The sequence below is a fragment of the Rhincodon typus genome, chromosome 2 (genome assembly GCF_021869965.1).
Source record: "Rhincodon typus isolate 14 chromosome 2, sRhiTyp1.1, whole genome shotgun sequence".
Classification (NCBI taxonomy): domain Eukaryota; kingdom Metazoa; phylum Chordata; class Chondrichthyes; order Orectolobiformes; family Rhincodontidae; genus Rhincodon; species Rhincodon typus.
The window spans coordinates 65,200,284-65,222,192 of NC_063333.1; the positions used below are offsets into that span (position 1 = coordinate 65,200,284).

At 39.6% G+C, this 21,909-nt stretch overlaps 1 protein-coding gene across 1 annotated transcript in view; it reads left to right on the plus strand.

Moving 5' to 3' along the window:
* LOC109935447 (band 4.1-like protein 4B) overlaps positions 1-21,909 on the plus strand; it is a 278,476-nt gene that overhangs the window by 163,773 nt on the left and 92,794 nt on the right. The window contains exon 16 of the mRNA XM_048614210.1: positions 10,887-11,065. Coding sequence (XP_048470167.1) covers positions 10,887-11,065 — 179 coding nt within the window. The remainder of the gene's footprint in view (positions 1-10,886; positions 11,066-21,909) is intronic.

A 21,909-nucleotide genomic window follows, 5' to 3' on the forward strand; every position in this document is an offset into this window, starting at 1 on the left:
TTGATTATCCTGCAGCAGCAGTCAATGTTTGTCTCTGTGCACGTTTCTGTCAACTGTCTGTGGAGCACAGAGCACACAAAGCCAAGTGGAAGGGTGAGCTGTGAGTAAAATGTAGATACGCTTCTGTGTGATTTGGACAAGCTGAGTGAGTGGGCAAATGCAAGGCAGATGCAGAATAATTTGGAAAAATGCGAACTTATTCACTTTGGTAACAAAAACAGGAAGGCAGATTCTTATCTGAATGACTACAAATTGAGAGAAGAGAATGTGCAAACAGTCCTCCTATTTCACGTAAGCAAATTGGTGCAGTAGCCATTAAAGAAAGTAAATGGTATGTTGGCCTTCATAGTGAGAAGATTCAGATATGGAGCAGGGATGCTTTGCTGCAATTAAACAGGGCCTTGATGAGACCACACCTGGCATATTGTGTGCAGTTTTGGTCTCCTTATCTGAGGAGGGATATGCTTGCTATGGATGGAGTGCAAGGAAGGTTTACCAAACTGGTTCCTGGGATGGCGAGACTGACATATGAGGAATTGCTTAGGATTATGTTCACTGGAATTTAGGAGAATGAAGGGAAATCTTATAGAAACCTGTAAAATTCTAACAGGACTAGACAGGGTAGATGCAGGAAAGATGTTCTCAATGGCAGGGGAGTGCAGAACCAGGGGTTACAGTCTAAGGTATTCCACTTAAAATTGAGATGAGAAATTTCTTGACACAGAGTGCTGAGCCTGTGGAACTCATTGCTACAGGAAGCAGTTAAGGCCAAAACATTGTATGATTTCAAGGAGTTGAATGTAGTACTTGAGTCCAAAGGGATCAAAGGATGAGGGGGGCTGAGAAGCAGGAACAGCTTCCTGAGTGGGTGAGTATCTATGATCATAATGAGAGGCAGAGTGGGTTCGAAGGGCCAAATAGCCTGCTCCTCTTCCTGTTTTCTATGTTTCTATGAATCCTGTGCCATAGAGCTGCTCAGGTCAACAATGGCTTTAATAAAGTATCTAACCATGCTATTTTAGTGTTTCATTGGCTGGAGCACTTATTTTAGTGAGTTGCCATTGGTATCATCTTTTTGAGAACCCAGATAGAGTCTGAATTTTTCACCTGACTGCACAAACGTTATCTTAGTCCACCCATGTTTCTAGCAGCACTCCAAGTGCAGCTTCTACTGTGGCTCGGTGAGGAGTTGGTGGATTTTTCATCCCTGGTTAGTGAGCTGCTGTTACCGCTTAAGCCCTAGCAGCTCAGTACAGTTTTGTAGATAATCTCATGCTGCCAACGCCAAGAAGCATTGTTTAGCCACTTTAATTACACTACTGTGGAAAATCGTCCTTTTTATAATCCAGAAGGACTTTTGTTTGTAAATCTCCACTGTTGCTTGGAAGGATGAGAGACCATGGATCATTCTGTGAAATCTTGGTAGGCCTGATAGTAAGATGTCTAATTTATTCTTCCTCTGCTTTTTCCTGGGACAAAGCTACAGCAGTGGTAGAGAATGAGAGATTAGAGTAGGTTCCTGAAAAGCCAAATTTGCATGTTGCTCTTAGTACCATGAGGGTTTCATGATATTGTTTGCTGAAAGTTAATAATGGACCTCTTGTAAGTCAGCAGCTCCTCCTACAGTTGCCTTCTTCAAAAGCTTTAAAGCACCCTTTTCATTGGGAATGAGAGAACAGAGGGTTGAGATCCACCATTTGCTGTCAATCTCTACCTGTTGTTATGGGATCTGGTTGTGATTTCCAGTTGCTACAGGATGCAGTCAAACCTAGTGATCAGCATACTGTACCAAGCAATTGTACACCATGCCAGCCTGCATGTAGTTCAGGCTGTGAATGAAGGCACGCTTCTCTTTGAAGAATGAGAATATAAATAAACCTATGATGATTCATGGCCACTGATTGTTGATCACAATGGGAGGGGAGGAAAGATTGTTAGTGGCTGATGTGCTAAATACCTGAGATTTGTGACAGGTGTGGTTTGCTCCATTTACTTACTCTGTTATACAGTATGAAGGTCATTAAACTTTTTATGACACTAAATTGCCATCAGTGACTTGTGATGTTGGCAGTTTGACATTTACTGTCCTGGCCCACTTGGCAGTAGCTCATTTTCATTGTCGTAATTAAGCAAAACCCTAAAGATTTCTGATCAATGTCACCCTATCGGAAATCTAAGCTTTAGATCTTTATTTAAAAGTTGGGTCCAAAGAATGTTCAGAGTTACCATTTTTCAATATTAAGATCCTTTCTAGCTTAGAATCATGTTATAGCAGGATCATGAGAGATGTCTTTCTTTTCTCATCTATAGACTGCACAGTTATTGACCCAAATCCACAAGACAAATGCCTGGAATTGTGCCCTCAGTTTGCATTCATGATGCAAAAATTGGTGTGAACTCACAGGTTTTGATGCTGAAGATTTTCTCCAGCAACGTATCTCTCTTTATAATCTCGCTTATTTTTGCTTTCAATAACTGCGTTCTGCTTTATAGCTTTCTTTGCTTGTAAACATAGTTAAGATAAATTTAACATTTTAAGACTTTTTTTAAGCAGCAAAACTGTGAAAATCAACTTAATCATGAGGAAATTGTGATCACCATTGATCCTAATGGGTTAGGCTAAGATAGTCACTGTCTGCCTGTTTTCCTCTCTTGTGGCATTCATGCGTCCCCAGAGAAATCTGAGCAAGTGGAGGGCTCCTGTAAAGCAATTCTTACATATGCAGTGCAGTTGTTATTCTTCAAGGAAGGAATCAGTGAAGGAAGAACGATTGGTCAGTGGTAACAAACCAGTCTCACCATCACTGATGAATGCTATGAGAAGAAGCAAATGAGTTTACAGTTGAGATTGAACTTGAAACTCAATAAAGGTCAGAAACCTCATTTCCAATCTTGATCAGAGTAAAAATTACTCATTTACCTTTAGATGTATTTTATATTGGAGATACTTAGACAGGAGACTCTTGATACTGGAATACTGTCCATTATCCTGTTTAGACCTGTTCAACAATTCACAAATCCAGCAGTGGGAGAATCAACATTGACGCCATATCCCTTTGGCAGCAGTAATTGTGCCATGTTCTCCGATTTAGATGGCTAGCAGCACAGATAGTCACTTTAACAGCTGCTGTATGTAAGGTTAGTGTGGAGTTAGTGTGGCAGATGGTTGAGAAGGGGCAGTGTGCCAGATGGATGAAAGAGGTAATGCACAAGGTGGGGCTGGAGATGGGGTATGTGGATTGTACCGGGTGAGTTGGAAGGATGGTTGGTTGGGATGCTAAGTGGGGTGGGTTGTGAGAAGGGTTCAGTCTGGGGATTATCAGCTCAATTCACGTTGGGGTGTCTGGTCAAGTGTGTGAGAGACCAGCAGGGTAGGGGAGGTTACTCCTAGGAGATGGCAGGTTGGAGTGAGGATTCAGGTCAAAGTGATGCCTGGTCTGGCTGATGGGGAAATGTCAGGCCAGAGTCCAGTTAGGGGAAAGGGGTTGACAACAAGGTCAGAAAAATCCAGCCTATGGGATCCAAAGAAATGTTTTGAGGTAAGCATTGTAGATCCAAGGTGTAGGATAAAACACCATTTAAAATAATCTAAAATGTATTGATAATATTAATCCCATGATCCTAAAAGAGCAATAGTTTCGTAGATAACACAGGAAAGAGATATGCCAAGCATGAGATAATGCACTTGGCACAATGTTTTCCAGCAGATGTTGATTATGCAATATTCTAATTCACTAGCCTTGGTTACATATCAGGTAAAAATTGCAATAGACTCAGTTCAGTATCAATGTGGGATTAGGTAAAATAGAGAAAATGTTAAACATAGCATACATCCTGGATCCAACTTGGTTTCCTGTTGATTTCATTCTTCTATAACTGTAAAAATTTGTGTTGAAGGAAGACAGCTACAGAGAGTGCGATAATTTTGGCAAGCCTTAGCCACAGCATCCAATTTATACCTGTGCTGCAAATTTGCATCCATTACAATAGACATTGGAGTCACTGAAGTATAAATAGTAAAGTGTTATTTACTCTGCTGCATTTAAAAATTAAGAGCCACCCACATACATCTCAGAAACACGTCAGGGGTTCATATGAACACCCGATGCAAATTTCCTGTGGATTGTAGATAAATTAAAAGTCAGGGTATTAAAAATAATTTAATATCTCCTTGATATGAGATAAATAATAATCCCGGGGTGCCTGTGTTAAATTTAACTTTCTCCCCAGAGTTAGTAAATATGTAGCTATCTTTGGAATGAAAGTCGAAATGAATTCAGCAGCAAAGCTGTAGTCCTTATTCATGTCAGGCTGGATATCCCTTTCATGCAAATTAGTTTATCAACAATATCTTAAAATAGTTTAGTAATTTAACAAGGTTACAGAAATGCCATAAAAGTATTGACTTTACTGGCTTACCTCCCTGATACTGCTTTGCTTTGTATCATATTCAATAGAGCATTCACTTTACACAAATCAGCAAACAGAATAAAATGTTAAAATAAAAACAAAGTGCTGAAAATATAGAATTTGGTCAACATCTGTGGAAAAGTAGGTTTTTCACAATTTCTAAAGAATTGCGTACCTGAAACATCCAAAATATGTTGTTTTTCTCTAACAGATACTTACTTACCTGCTGTGCTGACATTATGCATGTACCACTCCTGGTACAAAAACATTTCCATTTTAAAATTTTCATCCTACTATTTAAACATCTTGCACAGCCTGAATTTTATTATTTCTCCATGCCTGAACTCTAAACTTTGGAATTCCCTCCAAAAATCATTTTATCTCTCTGTGGCTCTCCTCCCTTCTGCGACAGTACCATGTCATTGAGTTTGTTGTCAAATTTTGTCTGAAAATGTTTGTGTGAAGTGGCTTAGGAAGTTCTTACAATGCTACAGGCACTATATTTGTGTGCAAGAGAATTCCCTGTACTTTCAGATTTTTCTTTTTTTAATTGCAAAAGGTTATTGTCAGTTTAAACCAATCTAAGATTAGAGTTCCCTGGATGACCAAAGATCTTGTCAAGTTCATAATGCAGCAGAGAACAAAGTTATGCATAATAATACAGGAAAGAACTGGAAAAGGAAATAAGAAGCGGAGAGAGGTAATGAGAATAGATTAGTAGGTAATGAAAGGAAAGCCAAAATATATTTTATAAACCTATAAATAGTAAAAGTGTAGTTAATAGAAGGGTGGGGACAATTAATTATACAAAGGAAGTGATCTTGCAGAGGCAGAGGGCATGCCTGAGGTAATAAATCAGTGTTTCGCATCTATATTCAGTAAAGAAGAGAATGCTACAAGTACAGGAAGAAATAATGATGAAACTGGGTAGAATAAAAATAGATAAGCAAGAATGTATTTAAAAGGATGGGAATATTCATGGTAGAAAAGTCAACTGTTTTAGGTAGAACCCATCCTAGGTTTCCATGGCCACAATCTTCTAATCGTCCTTGGAGATGGGAATGGGCCCAGAAGACTGGAGGATAGCAAGTGTTACACTCTTCTTCAGTAAAGGGGGAGGGATACGCCTGGCATTTACAGACTAATCAATTTAATTTTGGGGACAGGGAAACATTAAGAGACATTAATCTGGAACAAAATGCATTGACATTTGGAAAAACATGGATTTATAAGTGAAATTCTGCTTGCCTAATTTGATTGAGCTCTTTGAAGTAAGAGGTTGATGAGGATAATACAGTTGCTGGATGTACATCAGGATTTTCAAATAATGTAGAATAATGTAGACTTGTCTGACTTGTTAGCAAAATTGAAGCCCATGGATTCAGGAATAGTTTAGTGGATGTGAATCTGTTAAAGGGACAGAGAGCAAACTAGAAGTGAACTGTCCTTTTCCAAACTGAAGTGAAGTGTGCAATGGTGTCTTCCAGACTCACTAATGAGTAATTGCACTTTTTAGTATGTATTAATGACTTGTCCCCAGTTATACAGGGGACAGGTTTTGTTTCTTTGACAGTGTGTGGAGGTGGACCTAAAAGGATGAGAAATGTCCACTTGGGGTCAGGTCAGATTTCTTCACATGATTATGTTCTTCTTAAAGCCATATCTCCCCGTTTTTACACGCATGTTACAGGATAAAAATACAAATCAAATTTAAAACTACACATGGTTCTGTTCCAAGTTTTCGAGTATTAAGAATAACATTTCAACATTCAACAGAGTAGCTTTTCAGCAAAAGCTTACATAGGACAAGGACAAAGACGTAACTACAAAATAAGTTGCAACAGAACAGCTTACATGTTTCTTAGCCACACACTTCATATGATGCTTTATGGTTTATCATGAATGGTTCTTTGACACTGAGCCACCTTTCAATCAGAATCTTTTAAAGTGCGACTTCTAACATATTGTACTCTTTTTACTACCATAATGCACAGATAATAAATGTTGCAAAGCCCACATGCCCTGAATGAATTTTTTAAAACAATTTTGTATGAACTTAGGCAAACACAAATTGCGCATGTTCATGTCTTCCCAAATGCACACCCCACCCCAAGCTTGAATTTGTCTAAGATTTTTTTCCTTTTCACACAGGGATCGTGTTCACAGTGCATTTTATAAGCCAGAATAGTGTGTACGAGGAGTATGGGTGTGGCCACTTACGGCCGCCTCTGTTCTCCAACATGTCAACCTAACATCACAGAATCATAGAATCCCTACAGTGTGGAAACAGGCCATTAGGCCCAACAAGTCCACATTTGTCCTCCGAAGAGCATCCCACCCAGACCCTTTCCCCTACCCCTACCCTGCATTTCCCATATCTAACCCACCTAATCTAAACACACTACGGACAATTTAGCATCGCCAATCCACCTAGCCTGCACATCCTTGGACAGTGGGAGGAAACCGGAGCACCCAGGGGAACCCCACACAGACACGGGGAGAATGTGCAAACTCCAGTCGCCCGAGGGTGGAATCAAACCCAGATCCCTGGCATCTGATATCATTTAAAGGTCCTTTTTAAAATTTGTCCTTTCCTCTCTCCCCCACTAACCATCCATGCTGTAGATCCTCATGACACTTCAGTGACCCCAGGTAACTTCGATAGTGGTTCATCCATTATGTACAGTCGTCTGGAGCCTTGCATAATGGGAATTATTTTTAAATCATTGTGGAAAAATTGCATCCCTCTGTATTTACGAGAGGAAAGAGTGACAGGGTAGGCAACTTGATGTCACATTTTGTTTGACACCAGAGTTGTGCAAGGATTGGCTTGATTTTTATGGTCAGTGACCTCAAATCGTTTTCCACAAAGATTTGATTAACATGACCATATGAATTTCCTTCATTTTCTTTGAATCATTATGGCATAGGAGGCTGCTACTAGGCCCATTCTCTGTAGAGGATTCTAATCAGTGCCATTACTACACTATCCATTTAACCCTACAAATTTATTTTCCTCAAATACCATCAAACTTCCTTTTGAACTTGTTCATCATGTGTGCTTCCTTCTAAGGCAATTATTTCTAGGTTCATTACCACTGGCTGTATTGAAAGTGCTTCCACATACTCTCTCTACCAACCCACACCCCATCCTTGCAGTACCTATTGCCCAAAGCCTTAAATCTGTTCCCATTATTTCTGCACCATCAGCTTATGAGAATAGTTTTTTTTTGTTTACATATGTTGAGGCTGTACGAATTCTCTCCCTAATGGCATTGTGGATGTACCTATGTAACACATGGACTGCAGCAGTTCAAGTAGATAAATCACCATCCCTTCTCAAGAGCATGAGGGTCAGGCAATAAATGCTAGCCCAGCCAGCAAAGCCCATGTTCCATGAGTGAATTAAAAAAAAAAAGTTGCAGGAGAAGTTGGACATTTAGCCTGTCGAAGCAGCTCTGCCATTTGATGAAATCATTGCTGATCTGATAATTCTCAATTCTTCATCCTGCCTTTTCCCAATAGCCTTTGATTCCCTTACTGATTAAAAATACATCTAACTCAGCCTTCAATATACTTGACAACCCAGCTGCAGCAGCCTTTGTGGTAAAGAATTCCACAGGTTCACCTCCTCATCTTGGTCTTAAATAGGAAATCCCTTATGCCCCTTGGCTCTAGACTCTTCCACAACGGGAAACACCTTTCTGCATCTATCCTGTCAGGTCTTCGAAGAATCTTGTGCTTTTCAGTAAGGTTGCCTCTTGTTCTTCTAAATTCCAATGAGTACATAAGATAGTTCCTCCATGCCTGGTAATGGCCTAGTGAACCTTCTGTGCATTGCCTCCAATGACAAAACATCTTTCCATGGATATGGGGTACCGGAATTATTCACAGTATTCCAGCTGTGGTCTGACTGGTGCCTCATGTAGTTTTAGCAAAACCTCTGTACATTTATACTCCGTTCCCTTTCAAATAATTCCATTTGCTTTCCTTACTTTCCTCTGAGCTTGGATACTAGCTTTTTGTGGTTCCGGTTGAGAACACTCAAATCACTTTGATGCTCAGCAGCAGCAGTGTGTACCAACGACAGAACACACTGAAGAAATTCACCAAAATCCTTAGACAGCAGTTTCCAAACCCATGATCATTACTGTCTAGAAGGCCAAGGGCAACAGACACATGGGAACACCGCCATCTGCAAGTTCCCACCTAGCCTCTCATCCTGAGTTGGAAATATATCACCATTTCTTCAGTGTTTTTGCATTATAATCCTGGAATTCCCTCTCTGACAGCATTGTGAGTCTATTTACAGCAGTGGACTGCAGCTTTTCAAGAAGGCAGCGCACTGCTATCTTCTCGAGTCGCAACCAGGGCTGGGCAATAAATGTTGAGACAGGCAGTAATGCCCACATCCCACAAGTGGGGCGGCACGGTGGCTCAGTGATTAGCACTGCTGCCTCACAGCACCAGGGACCCGAGTTTGATTCTGGCCTCGGGCAACTGTGTGCGTGGAGTTTGCGCATTCTTCCTGTGTCTGCGTGGGTTTCGTCCAGGTGCTCCAACTTCCTCCCACAGTCCAAAGATGTGCACGTTAGGTGGATTGGCCATGCTAAATTGTCCGTAGTGTCTAGGATGGGAAGTGCAGGGATAGGGTCGGGAGTGGGTCCAGGTGGGATGCTCTTCAGTGTAGACTCGATGGGCCAAATGGCCTGCTTCCAAACTGTAGGGATTCTAAGTGAACAATAAAAGAACAGTTCAGTATTGCGTCCCTACTTTTGTTAGAGAGGTTGTTCAATTGTACTTATGAGTTAGCGTGCTGTTAGGAGTTCACTTCCTCCTGACCAAACAAGGCTTGCAGAGAATGTAGTGCATAAGATTGAAGGAAGAGGGTGATGTAATGGTAATGCCACTTTCCTAGTAATCTAGAGTTCACATGAAAGCTAAAAACAGAAATTGCTGGAAAATCAGAATGGAAGAAGAAGGGTTCCATTCTGAAGAAGGGTCACTGGACCCAAAACATTAACATTGATTTCACTCCACAGATGCTGCCAGACCTGTGAAGATTTTCCAGCAATTTCTGGTTTTTGTTTCAGGTTTCCAGCATCCACAGTCCTTTCGGTTTTTTGTCACATGAGAGCTGATGGAATTTTAATTCAACGAATAACAATCTGGAAAGAACAGCTACTCTGAATAATGGTGACTATGAAGTATCATTAATTGTTGTAGAAGTCCAGGAAATCCTATCCTTACTCAGTCTGGCCTACCTGTGATTATCAGCAGTGTAGTTGATGCTGAACAGCCTTCTGAAATAGCTAGCAAGCCATTCAGTTCAAGGGCCATTCGGGATGTGTAACAAAAGGTGTCATTGACGTTCACATCCCATTCATCAGTAAAGACAAAAAACACATTGAGGAGCATAAGAAATCACTGATACTTTGTTGATTGCAGCTGCAAAGGCTTCAGCAGCACAGCCTGTGGAGCAGCGGGATGTCATTGATAGCAGCTTCTTGATTTCTTTGTTTAATTGTCCATGTACAGAGACACTGTCACAATGGCAAGGGCTGATGGTTTCAGTATCATTGCAACTGCAAATTCCAGGCCACAAAATAAAACTTCAAAGAACTTAATTCATATAACGCTAGATTAACAAAGCACAGAAGGAGGTCATTCTGTCCATTGTGCATGTCAGCTCTTTGACACTTCTGTGCTTTACTGAGGGAATGTTGAAGCAGCCATCTTTTGGATGAAGATGCTAAACCAGTTCCTAGTGGACATGAAGCAGGCGAACTCTCCTGAGTGCCCTGGCCGACATGTTTTTCCTCAATCAATAACATTTTAAACAATAAACACTTAGTTGGTCATTACCTCATTTTGCACAAATTAACTGCTGTGCTTCCTACATTGCAACAATGACTATAATCTCAAATGTGCTTAATTGGTTGTAAAACACTTAGGGAGTTCCTGAGGTTGTGAAAGGCAATATTTCAATGTAATTGTGTTTTTTTCTCTATGCACAACACCAGGTTTCAAAAGGAAACATGATGTAATTCTCTTGAATGTTTTAGTATCACTACAAATATTGTTCTAATATTTTACAATTTATATTAATCAAATCTGCTCATCTGTTTTAAACCTGCCGCCACTATGTCACGTCTTGTTACTAGATGCATCTTCCATGTCAAGTTTTTTTTTCCCAGAAAGGTTCCTTGCTGGTGCATGAGATGATTCAGAACAAAGTGCTATCTAATTTGGGCTTGTCCCATCTATGAATGCCTTTGCTCAAGTTAGTACTGCTCATTGAAATGTAATGAAAATAAGTTAGGATAAACTGAAAGGCTTGGTTCATAGTCTTGCAAAGGATGTCTTGTTTAAGTTTATATATGGCTATCAACAGCTGTGTTTTTAAAAAGAAATTAACAGGTGCTATTTTTATTTCTCATGAAGTTTTCTTGACTTTAATGTACATGAAATTGCAGCCATCCTTTGATAGCACCATTATTAAACAGCACCGATCTACAGCAGTTCACCATAGAAGAGAACGGAGGAACACCATTCACTGGAAAAACTGCAGGAAGGCATCACCACCCCAACCTTGGTCTGGTCACCTTGGAGTTGGAAGACACAGATGCTTACCCTGGAATGCCAAGCCCAAGCAGTAAGTTTCAAATGCCATGTCAGAGTTAAGTTGAAAGGTGAATAAAGAAGATAGCTTTGTCTTTAAATGATACAGTCAACAGAAATTTATGTTTGCTTGTATTACAGGGTTGCTGCTAATGGCACCTTTGAAACTGTTAACAGTTTGTTATACAGCCTTTGTTGAAAGTTTAAGGTAATGCCTTTGGAATAGTCTAGTCTGATTTTCACACTTCAAAAATCAGACATCAACTTAGTTACTGTATAGCAATGTAAGGAACAGTGGGATGTGCCTGGGGAAAGGATAAGATGTAGCATCATCACAGGAAATTTTCTGCTTTCTCATTGTGACCCAACTTTCCTTTAATTGTGACATAGCCTAGCCAGCAGCTTGGTAAGCAGTATCCACAATTGATTATTGCTCACACAGTTCCTGCTAGGGATGTGTGTAAATCGGCACAAAGCTTACAAAACGTTTAACAAGAAAGACAACACTGTAAAAATGAACTCAAGAGCTGTTGATGACAAGGTGTAGAGCTGGATGAACACAGCAGGTCAAGCAGCATCAGAGGAGCAGGAAACCTGACGTTTCGGGTTTGGACCCTTCTTCCCTCAACAGCTGTTCCTTCCTTTCAGACCTTGCCGAGGTATTGATATAGCACTTTGAGCAATTGTGAGGACAACTACATTTACCTTATGAACAACAACAGAAGTTGCTGGAAAAGCTCAGCAGGTCTGGCAGCATCTGTGAAGGAAAAAACAGAGTTAACGTTTCGGGTCCGGTCGTTAACTCTGTCTTTTCCTTCATTGTTCCTGCCAGACTTGCTGAGCTTTTCCAGCAACTTTGTTTTTGTTCCTGATTTACAGCATCCGCAGTTCTTTCGGTTCACATTTACCCTATATTGTGCAAGTATTGCCAAGACTTGCTCCCAAAAAAAAACTGCTGTTACCAGATTCTATGAAGTGAGTGATTTAATTCATTTATCTTCTTGTTACTTCAATGAGTATGCTATTTCCAAACTCCTTCATCAGTATCAAATCCAATCAATTTATTCAAAATATAATACATTCATGCAATCATATAAATAAAACAGCATTTTCACAGATCTATCGTGCTATGATTTTTGGTATTTAATAGCAGGACCTGAAATAATTTAGTATAAAATAGGTATTTATTGCATTTCACATCAACTTGAGAATGCAACTTAGAGATGTTTCATTCAGAATTAATAGCTAACACCCTTCTAGGTAATTGGCCAATTTTGATCCTGGTTTCAGCTAATGATCTTAAAGATGAAATATTTCAACCAAAGGAGTTGATTAGCAATGCTGTTTGTCATTCCACTACTGATTACAAAGAGTCTTTAAAGAATGGCTAAGGATGACCTTTGCAAGTAGAATAACAGAATGTTTTGGGAACAGATCAGTTGACCAAGCAAGCCATTTTGGTTATCTCAATAACACCTTTCCTTCCTGTCACTACATCCTTCAATTCACTGCACCACCAGTTTGATTTTTCTTGAAACTCATCCATATTGTCTGTAGCAGTGATCTTTTCTAATAACTTAATGCATGTGTATACCTTTAGCCATTTATCTACAATTGTTCCAACTGAGTTCACATCAATTCATAATTTGAAACATTATGTTGGACAAAACTTTCACACTGAAACTTTAAATTAAGACATTAGAGGACTCAATTAAACCTTGAAAGGAAGTTCCAGATCTTCCAATTGCAGGTTAGTCATTGAAGCAACGTACGTTGAAAGATGCATTATGGGAAACCCTGTGAGTCCCACACAGGAACTGCCTAGAAAGTTTAAACTTCTCATTGAAATGTATGGAATTCTTAAGGGGCTTTACAGGATAAATGTTGAGAGGATGTTTCCTCTCATGGGTGAGTCTAGGAGCAGAGGACATAGTCTCACAACAAAAGGTCACCAATTTAAGACTAAGATGAGGAGGAATTTCTCTTCTCAGGATTAAGTGTCTTTCGAACTCCTTGCCACAGAGAGAGACCTGTGGAGCAGCGTCGTTGTGTATATTTAAGGCGGGGATAGATTATTGATCAGTAGGCACATCAAGGGTCATGGAGAAAAGCTGAAGTAAGGAGTGTCGGAGCAACCATGATCGTATTGAATGGCAGAGCATGCTTGAAGGACCAAACAGCCTATTCCCATTCCTATTTATCATGGTCTTCTGATAGGCAATTAGAACATAAGAACATAAGAACTAGGAGCAGGAGCAGGCCGTCTGGCCCTTCGAGCCTGCTCCGCCATTCAATAAGATCATGGCTGATCTTTTCGTGGACTCAGATCCACTTACCCGCGTTCTCACCGTAACCCTTAATTCCTTTATTGTTCAAAAAAAATCTACCTTTTCTTTAAAAACGTTTACTGAAGTAGCATCAACTACTTCACTGGGCAAGGAATTCCATAGATTAACAACCCTCTGGGTGAAGAAATTCCTTCTCAATTCAGTCCTAAATCTGCTCCCTCTAATCTTGAGGCTATGCCCTCTTGTCCTAGCTTCATCTGCCAGTAGAAACATCCTCTCTATTTCTATCTTATCTATTCCCTTCATAATTTTATATGTTTCTATAAGATCCCCCCTCAATCTTCTGAATTTCAATGAATATAATCCCAATCTACTCAGTCTCTCCTCATAAGCCAACCCCCTCAACTCCGGAATCAACCTAGTGAACCTCGTTTGCACCCCCTCCAGTGCCAATACATCCTTTCTCAAGTAAAATTACCCAATTACCCAACCCAAAAAGAATTTCCAGCTCTTGAATTAGAGACTTGTAGGGAGTTCAACTCATTTGCCTAGACAATCAGCCAAGGAAGGTCAGAGGGATTAAAATATGCTGTAACTACTATGTACCCATGAGAATTTAACCGTTACCACCATATAACCATGGCTCAGACCTTGCTTGACACCCCGCTTCATATTCTTCACAACACCTCTCCACTCCCCAATGGGGACCCTCAATCCTGCTTCACCTGACACCCCAGCCCTCCCAACACTACGTTCCCAACCTTGAGCTCACCAAACTCACCACCCAAATCTCTACCCCTCCATTGCCCCAGATCTAACACAATTTCCCCTCAACTCCCAACCCATCTACCAGCGTGTTACACCTAACCCATTTACCAGCCTGGCACACCTCACCCACCTTTAGACTTGCATCCACTTGTCACCCTATCACCTTACCTGCATCCATGCCCTTGACTTGATATATTCCAGGGATTGGGCACAATTGGTCTTAACTGAAGCTGCCAATGATGAACAGTGGGATGTCCATTAACATGACATTGCAGTGCCTGGAATATACAGTGAGGCAGCTGACTGCTAAACTGCTAAGATTGTATAATTTTTAACCTTCATCTGTGATTGTCAGGACTGAAGTCAATTGGTGTATAATACTTCACAAAGTCAGTTGGATTGTATAGAAGCATAACTGCTTTTAGATATAAACGTCATAAGTGCTAATTGTGCCAGCTACAGTGGAAAGTGAAAGATAATTTCTGAAATGTAGGTGAGAGTAAGTGATGGATTCATGAGGATTGCAATGTATAAAATAAAATTAAAAGAATGACTGCAATCACATTGGAGACTTAGAGATTTGTAATCAGTGCATCTTTACTTCATGTTGTATATTTAAAAACCTGGATAAAATAAAACCAAAAAAAAATCAGATGATATGGACTCCATGTTAAGCAGTTATTTCTTTTGCACTTTTTCTACCTCTTGTAGGCTAAGTGCTTATTGTGCTGTTTCATTTAAAGCCTGTTAGTGCTACAATTTGATCCTCCTCCTCACTGACATTTCCTATTGAGTGCACCACTCTTTTAACAGCTCCTGTATAATGGGACTGTCAGGAATTTCTAGTTGGCCTTTTAAAATGAAATCTATATTGTTTGAAAGTGGCTTTTTAGTTCTCATTTAACAGGCAATGACTCATCAGAAAGTGTCAGGTGCTTGCCATCTATCATGTTTTGTTTTAATTTGTTTTTTGTTTGTTACATGAGTGTTACCTGTCAAATACTTGAGTTGTGATCGAGATAATTTTTTTATTTGAATAAAGGAACCAGTATATATCTTCCATTTCTGCAATATTCAATCATTGTGAAGATCAGGGAAGTTAGAATGAAAGAATTTGCTTGGGAAATAAATCAATTTTTGATATTACTATCCAAAGTGACAGATTCATTTCAAGGTGACTATGAAACTTTCCACTATTTCTATCCTGTTTTGACCAAGTTGTTACTTTTTCTAATCTAACATAACCTCACTTTGCCAACATTACTTTCTCCCTGTACTCTTCCCATTACCCACTAGGGCTTAAACGGTAGAGAAAGAGACAGGGCCCCTCAGTTAATGTAGGATCCTAGGGGGTGTTGTCAAACAGAGAAACCTAGGTGTGCAGATACATAGTTCCTTAAATGTGGCATCACAGGTAGACAGGGTGGTGAAGAAGGCAGTTAGTATGGTTGCCTTCATCGGTCAGCGCATTGAGTACAGAAGTTGGGACATCATGTTACCCCTGTTCAAACATTACTAAGGCACATTTGGAGTACTGTGTAGAATTCTGGTCACCCTGCTATAGGAAGGATGTTATTAAACTTGAAAGGGTGCAAAAACGATTTACAAGGATGATACTGAGACGGTAAGGTTTGAGTTATAAGGAGAGGATGGGACTTTATTCTCAGTGGTGTAGAAGGCTGAGGGGTGACCTTATAGGGGCTTATAAAATCATGAGGTGCATAGATAAGGTGAACAGCCAAAGTCTTTACCCCAAGGTAAGGGAGTCCAAAACTAGAGGACGTAGGCTTAAGATGAGAGGGCAAAGATTTAAAATGGACCTGTGGGGCAACTTCTTCACACAGAAGATGGTGCGTATATGGAACCGGTTGCCAGAGGAAGTGGTAGAGGCAGGTACACTTACAAATTTAAAAGACATTTGGACAGTATATAGATAGAAATGATTTAGAGGGATTTAGTGGGCCAAACACAGGCAAATGGGACTAATTCAGTTTAGGAAACCCGATCGGGATGGACAAGTTGGGCTGAAGGGCCTGTTTCCATGCTGTTTGACTCTATGTTTGCCTTTTACCTTTTGCTTGGGTGAGAAGTATTGGAAATAAAGCAGCCAATAACAGAAGTATAGCTTTAAAAAAAAACAAGCATAGCAGGAGCAAAGACTGTGAAACAAAAACCAGATTAAGAACAGTGTTGGTAAATGTGAGGTCATCATTTTGGTAGGAATAACAGCAAAATGGTCTATTATTTAAATGGTGAAACATCGCAGCATGCTGCTGTACTGAGGGACCTGGGATTCCTTGTCCATGAATCACAAAACGTTGTTTTGCAGGTGCAGCAGGTAATTAGGAAGGAAAATGGAATATTGTCCTTCATTGCTACAGGGATTGAGTTTAAAAACAGGGAGGTTATGCTGCAGCTATATAGGATGCTACACCTAGATTTCTGTGTATGGCTTTAGTCTCCTTACATGAAAAAGGATGTGTTGGCACTAGAGGGGGTACAGAGGAGTTTCACTAAGTTGATTCTGGAATTGAGAGAGTTGGTTTATGAGGAGAGATTGAGTAGACTGCAACTATACTCATTGGAATTTAGAAGAATGGGGGGAATCTTAGAGAAAGATATAAAATTATGAAAGAATAAATAAAATAGAAGCAGGAAGGTTGTTTCCACTGGCAGGTGAAATTAGAGCTAGAAAGCATAGCCTCAAAATAATGGGGAGCAGATTTAGCACTGAGTTGAGGAGGAACTTCTTCACCCAGAGGATTATGAATTTGTGGAATTCCCTGCCCAGTGAAGCAGTTGAGGCCACCTCATCGAATGTTTTTAAGGCAAAGATAGATTTTTGAACAGTAAAGGAATTAAGGGTTATCGTCAGTGGGCGGGTAAGTGGAACTGAGTCCATGAAAAGATTAGCCATGCGCTTATTGAATGGTGAAACAGGCTCTCTGAGCCAAATGTTCTGCTCCTGTTCCTATTTCTTATGTTTGTATGTTCAAAGCAGAGGAAGAGCAAATTGCATTTTAAACAATATTGTCAGCAACTGAGCAGAACAGCTTTTGCTGGAGTACAGTCAGTAAACTGAAGACACAATGATGCTGTTCTGGATAAATGCTGACAGGAATTTTACCCTTGATGGTCAACAGGGGGATATGTATTGAAAGTGCAGGCAATATACAAATTTTCTGTATAAATTTTTGTTTTTGCATCTGTGTGTGTGTAAGATACATTGCCTGAGTAAATCAGAGGCTTGGTGTAGCTTTATTCTGTGCGCCAGGTTTGTGTTCATCTCTGTATGTGTGCTGTTTTCAGATTTCCTATTGTTTGTAATGGTAGGTGGTTTGTGGCCTATATTGGAGACAAATGAAGTTGTTGACTTTGTTGAATTTAGTGGTAGATGTGAGGAAAATGTCATTGTTATTCTTTATTCTTGTCTTTGAATTGTCTGTTGCATCACCAAGTGATGTTTGGTTTGCTGCTGGATGCTTCAATATTGTTCCTTCGTCTTTTACTTGTGTGTCTAAAAGTCATTATTGATCCACATTTAATGAATTGGTCCCAGTGTATGTCTGATATTGCTGCTTTTCTATGGGTAGATGGGAGCAGAAGTGGCTACTTGTTTCTTTTCTGTATTGGCCCTTTTAATTGCTTCTGCCCTGCCTCCTCCACCTTCACCTACAAAAACATATGAGGAACTGATGGGGTTCTTTGTCACCAAGATTAAGACAATCTATCTGCTGCTTCCTCCCTTTTTATCTTCAAGCCAACCTCTCCCTATACCCACAAATTTTGCAGGTTCTCCCTTTTCTAATCTTCAACTCATGTCACTTTCTCCAGCCTCTCCCATGTACTTCCCTGAGCAGATTTTTGATAGCAGAAAAAGAGACTTGAATTGACTTGAATTTATTGCTCTACCTCAACACGTGCCAAAACTTTTAAGTTAATGAAGTTGTTTGTCACTTGTCCTGTAAGAAACACTGCTGTTAATTTGAGCACAGTAAAGCCCTGTAAAAATCAATGAGATAATGACAAAATAATCTGTGTCGTGATGTTAATTAAGGTATAAATATATACCAACGTGGCTGTACTACTTTGAAATTGAGCAAAGAATTCTTTAATGCTCACCCAAAAGACAGATAGGGGCTTCACTTTAATTTCTCATCCAAAAAATGGCTCCTTCAGTACTCCACTGAAGCAACAGATGAGATGTTTTTCAAGTTTCTGGAGCAGGGCTTCAGTCCAGGTCCTTCCAACTGAGAGGCGAAAGTAAGCCATAACTGATTTCTTAATGCAATTCCATATAATGCATGTGTTTCTTTTGGTTTCAAAGTCAGAAGTGGGAACACGTCTGGACAAGCCATTAAAGCAAGTGGTAAGGTTTCAGGTTCAACTCGAGTTTTTTCTACAGTACAATTTTTCTGTTTTAGCCACGTATTTATTCCTGTGGGAAAGGAAACTTGGGAGAAGTTGGGTTCGGGTCTGGGAGACAGTGTAGGTGAGGATGTTGGTAAGAGGGTCGTGACTGAGGATAGTTGTTGGTACCAAAGTAAGAGTATCGGAGTGAGTGAAGGTCGCAGCAGGACCTGGGAATGGCTGTGGTTAATTGAAAAGAGATTAGAGGGACTAGAGATGGCAGTGTAAAAAGTTTAAGTGCCATGGAATAGTTTGGACAGAGTCATAATTTTGTTATGGTCCTACTGGGCAAGAATGAAACTTGAAATGATAAGATCATGAACTCAATATTTTTAAGCCGTTAACATGGTGGCTAGCCACTGGAACTTATTCACCTAAGTCTGCAGATTTTCTTAAACAAGTGAACATAGATTTATTACACAAAAGGGGGAGGAAAAACAAACTAAGTGATATCTTAACATAAACAGCAACATACACTTTTGACATGATTTCCAACGTTGTCGTTTACAGATACTTAAATTCAGAGAAATTAGATTCCTCTCTTAACTCTTTAAGTTGTCAATGAACTGATTCCTTATAGTTTCAATTCTTTTGACTGCAAAGATAATTTTAGGACTCCTTTCAAAGTCTGCAGGCATGAAAGTTTCACAATTTTGTGAATCTAAAATTTTCCAGTTCTAACAATTTGAGGACTTTTATAGAATCTTTCCTGGCTTGGCAGCTTCACAGACTAGAAGCTATTTCTGCTGCAGCCACTTGACTGTAGTCATGTGTTTTGTTGGAACTGATGACCTTAGGTTATTGTCCACATGATTTTGTCTCCTATTTGAAAGAAAAACTTTCACGGAACTGAGGACAATCTATCTGCCTCTTATTTTTGAAATAATTCAAATTCCAAAAGTATTAATAAACAATACACGCTTTTCATCACAATTTTCATTGGAATTTTGGTTAAATGTGATTTAAATTGCTACAACAGGGAATACAGTTTAAGTATATAAAAAAAGGCACTTATGGTTTGCTAATACCAATGTTCTGCCAATGATTTCCAACTGCATGTGCTCACCTCCATGCACTATAGTAAAGCCTATTTTTGAAATTAAGCAATTGCTATTTTGCTTCACAATTTTTCACATGTGCCAATCTATATTTTCATTTAAATCTTTCTATTTTTGTGTTTACTCGCTTTTTATTACGCTTTTAAAAATTGATTGATTTTTATTGCTTCTACTGCACGTGCTCTTGAATGTCAGTCGACACCAGAGAACAAAATCAACGCATATATTTGAAAACATGTTTACATTGTTTTAAACAAAGCAGTGGTTTAATATTAACACCTTAATTCTGCATCAGCCTTTGCTTCATGAATTTGATCTATAAATTTAACACATGGAGACTCTCAAGTACAAATTCACAGAAACACAGATAGAAGCCAGAGAAGGCCATTCATCACAATCATGGCTGATCGTCCACCTCAATAGCCTATCTTCTTCTGCTTTCTTCTCATAACCTTTGGTCTCATTTGCCCCAAGTGCTTTATCTAGCGGCCTCTTTAATACATTCAATGTTTTGGCATCAACTGTTTCTTGTGGTAATGAATTCCACAGGCTCACCACTCTTTGGGTGAAAAAAAGTCTCTTTATCTCCGTCCTTACAGCTAGATTTTTAATACTTTAAGAAACTTGGATGTTTTGCCAAATGAATAATAATTTACTAACTTCTCTATCCTATATTTGAACATTTTGACATGTTGTTGGAATATTGTGTTCAGTTCTGATCGCCTCATTACAGGAAAGATGTGGAAGCTTTAGAGAGGGTGCAGAGGAGATTTACCAGGATGCTGCCTGGACTGGAGGGCATGTCTTATGAGGACAGGTTGAGGGAGCTAGGGCTTTTTTCATTGGAGCAAAGAAGGATGAGAGGTGACTTGATAGAGGTGTACAAGATGATGAGAGGCATAGATAGAGTGGATAGCCAAAGACTTTTTCCAAGGGCGGAAATGACTATTACAAGGGGACGTAATTTTAAGGTGACTGGAGGAAGGTATAGGGGGGATGTCAGAGGTGGGTTCTTTACACAGAGGGTGGTGGGCGTGTGGAATGCGCTGCCGGCAGTGGTAGTGGAGTCAGATACTTTAGAGACATTTAAGCAACTCTTGGATAGGCACATGGAGCATAGTAAAATGTAGGGTATGCAGGGTAGTTTGATCTTAGTAGGATAATAGGTTAACATAACATCGTGGGCCAAAGGGCCTGTACTGTTCTATGTTCTATGTATCACATAGAAATATACCTCCTGATCTACAATGAATTGTCAATTATGTAATTCCTGATAAACAGTTAAATATAAATACAATTCACTTTAACTACATTATGGAAAAACAACAGAAACAGCAGTTAAGCAGTAGAAATGTGAAGGAGAAAGAATGTTTAAAGTTGGGAACAAGTGTGAGGCCATTAGGAAAGGTCAAATGGGAAAGTGATATGTTGGTCAGAACATAGTGGTGATATGCATAGGGCAAGAGGAGGGAATGTCCAGAAGGCTTCAATCTTGAACCATAGGGTGTGTTCAAATGGAGCTTTAGCTGAAAACAATCAAATAACTTATTTGGTCTATGGACTAGTCACCAGTTATAAATGATAAGGGCCTATTGCATACCAACAACTGTGTGACTGGTTCCCAGGAAGCTGAATGGCTTGGAGGATGTACAGAAGGAATCAAACCTTCAGAAGGGAAAGAACTCTTTCTTCTTTGCATCTCAAGCCTGAAGATATCCAGTTTATTTCCCCTCATTAATTGTTTTACACTATGAATTTTATTTAATAAGTCAGAGACTTTCACTGTCACTCTCTACTTCCTGCAAACAAGTGAAATTAACTGGAGAAGAAAGATTGAGAAACAGCATTCTGATCAGCAAAAAGATCACCACAGCAGACCCTGTGAACTGCCTATCCAGTCTTTCCCTCTGCCCATAACACCCATGGTTTGTTCGTATCTAGCTGTCTGTATGTGTGTGTAGACAGGGCACTTTATGAGTGGGTTAGAGTTCTGGCTGGGAAAGTTATATGTCAGTGGTTCATAATTGTTTATCTGTAGTTAGAATCTATTTATTTGCAATGAAAGCAATTTTTATTAAGAACAGGAACTTGGTCCATTCTTTCTGTCAATCTGGGACTAAAAGACAGGTAAATTGAGGGATTTTACTTACTACTTAAAATATTTAACTCTGTGACAACTCTGTGAATCGTAGGACTTGATTTCCAGCAGAGTACCCCAGTGAGGGGTAACAATTGTCACCAAATGCTCGCTCATCATCCAAATTGCTGTACTTCATCAGCCTCTAATGCTGCATCGATTCAATGTGTTATTGCTGCTATTGGTAGTCACTTTTCAACATTTGAATCATTTAAGC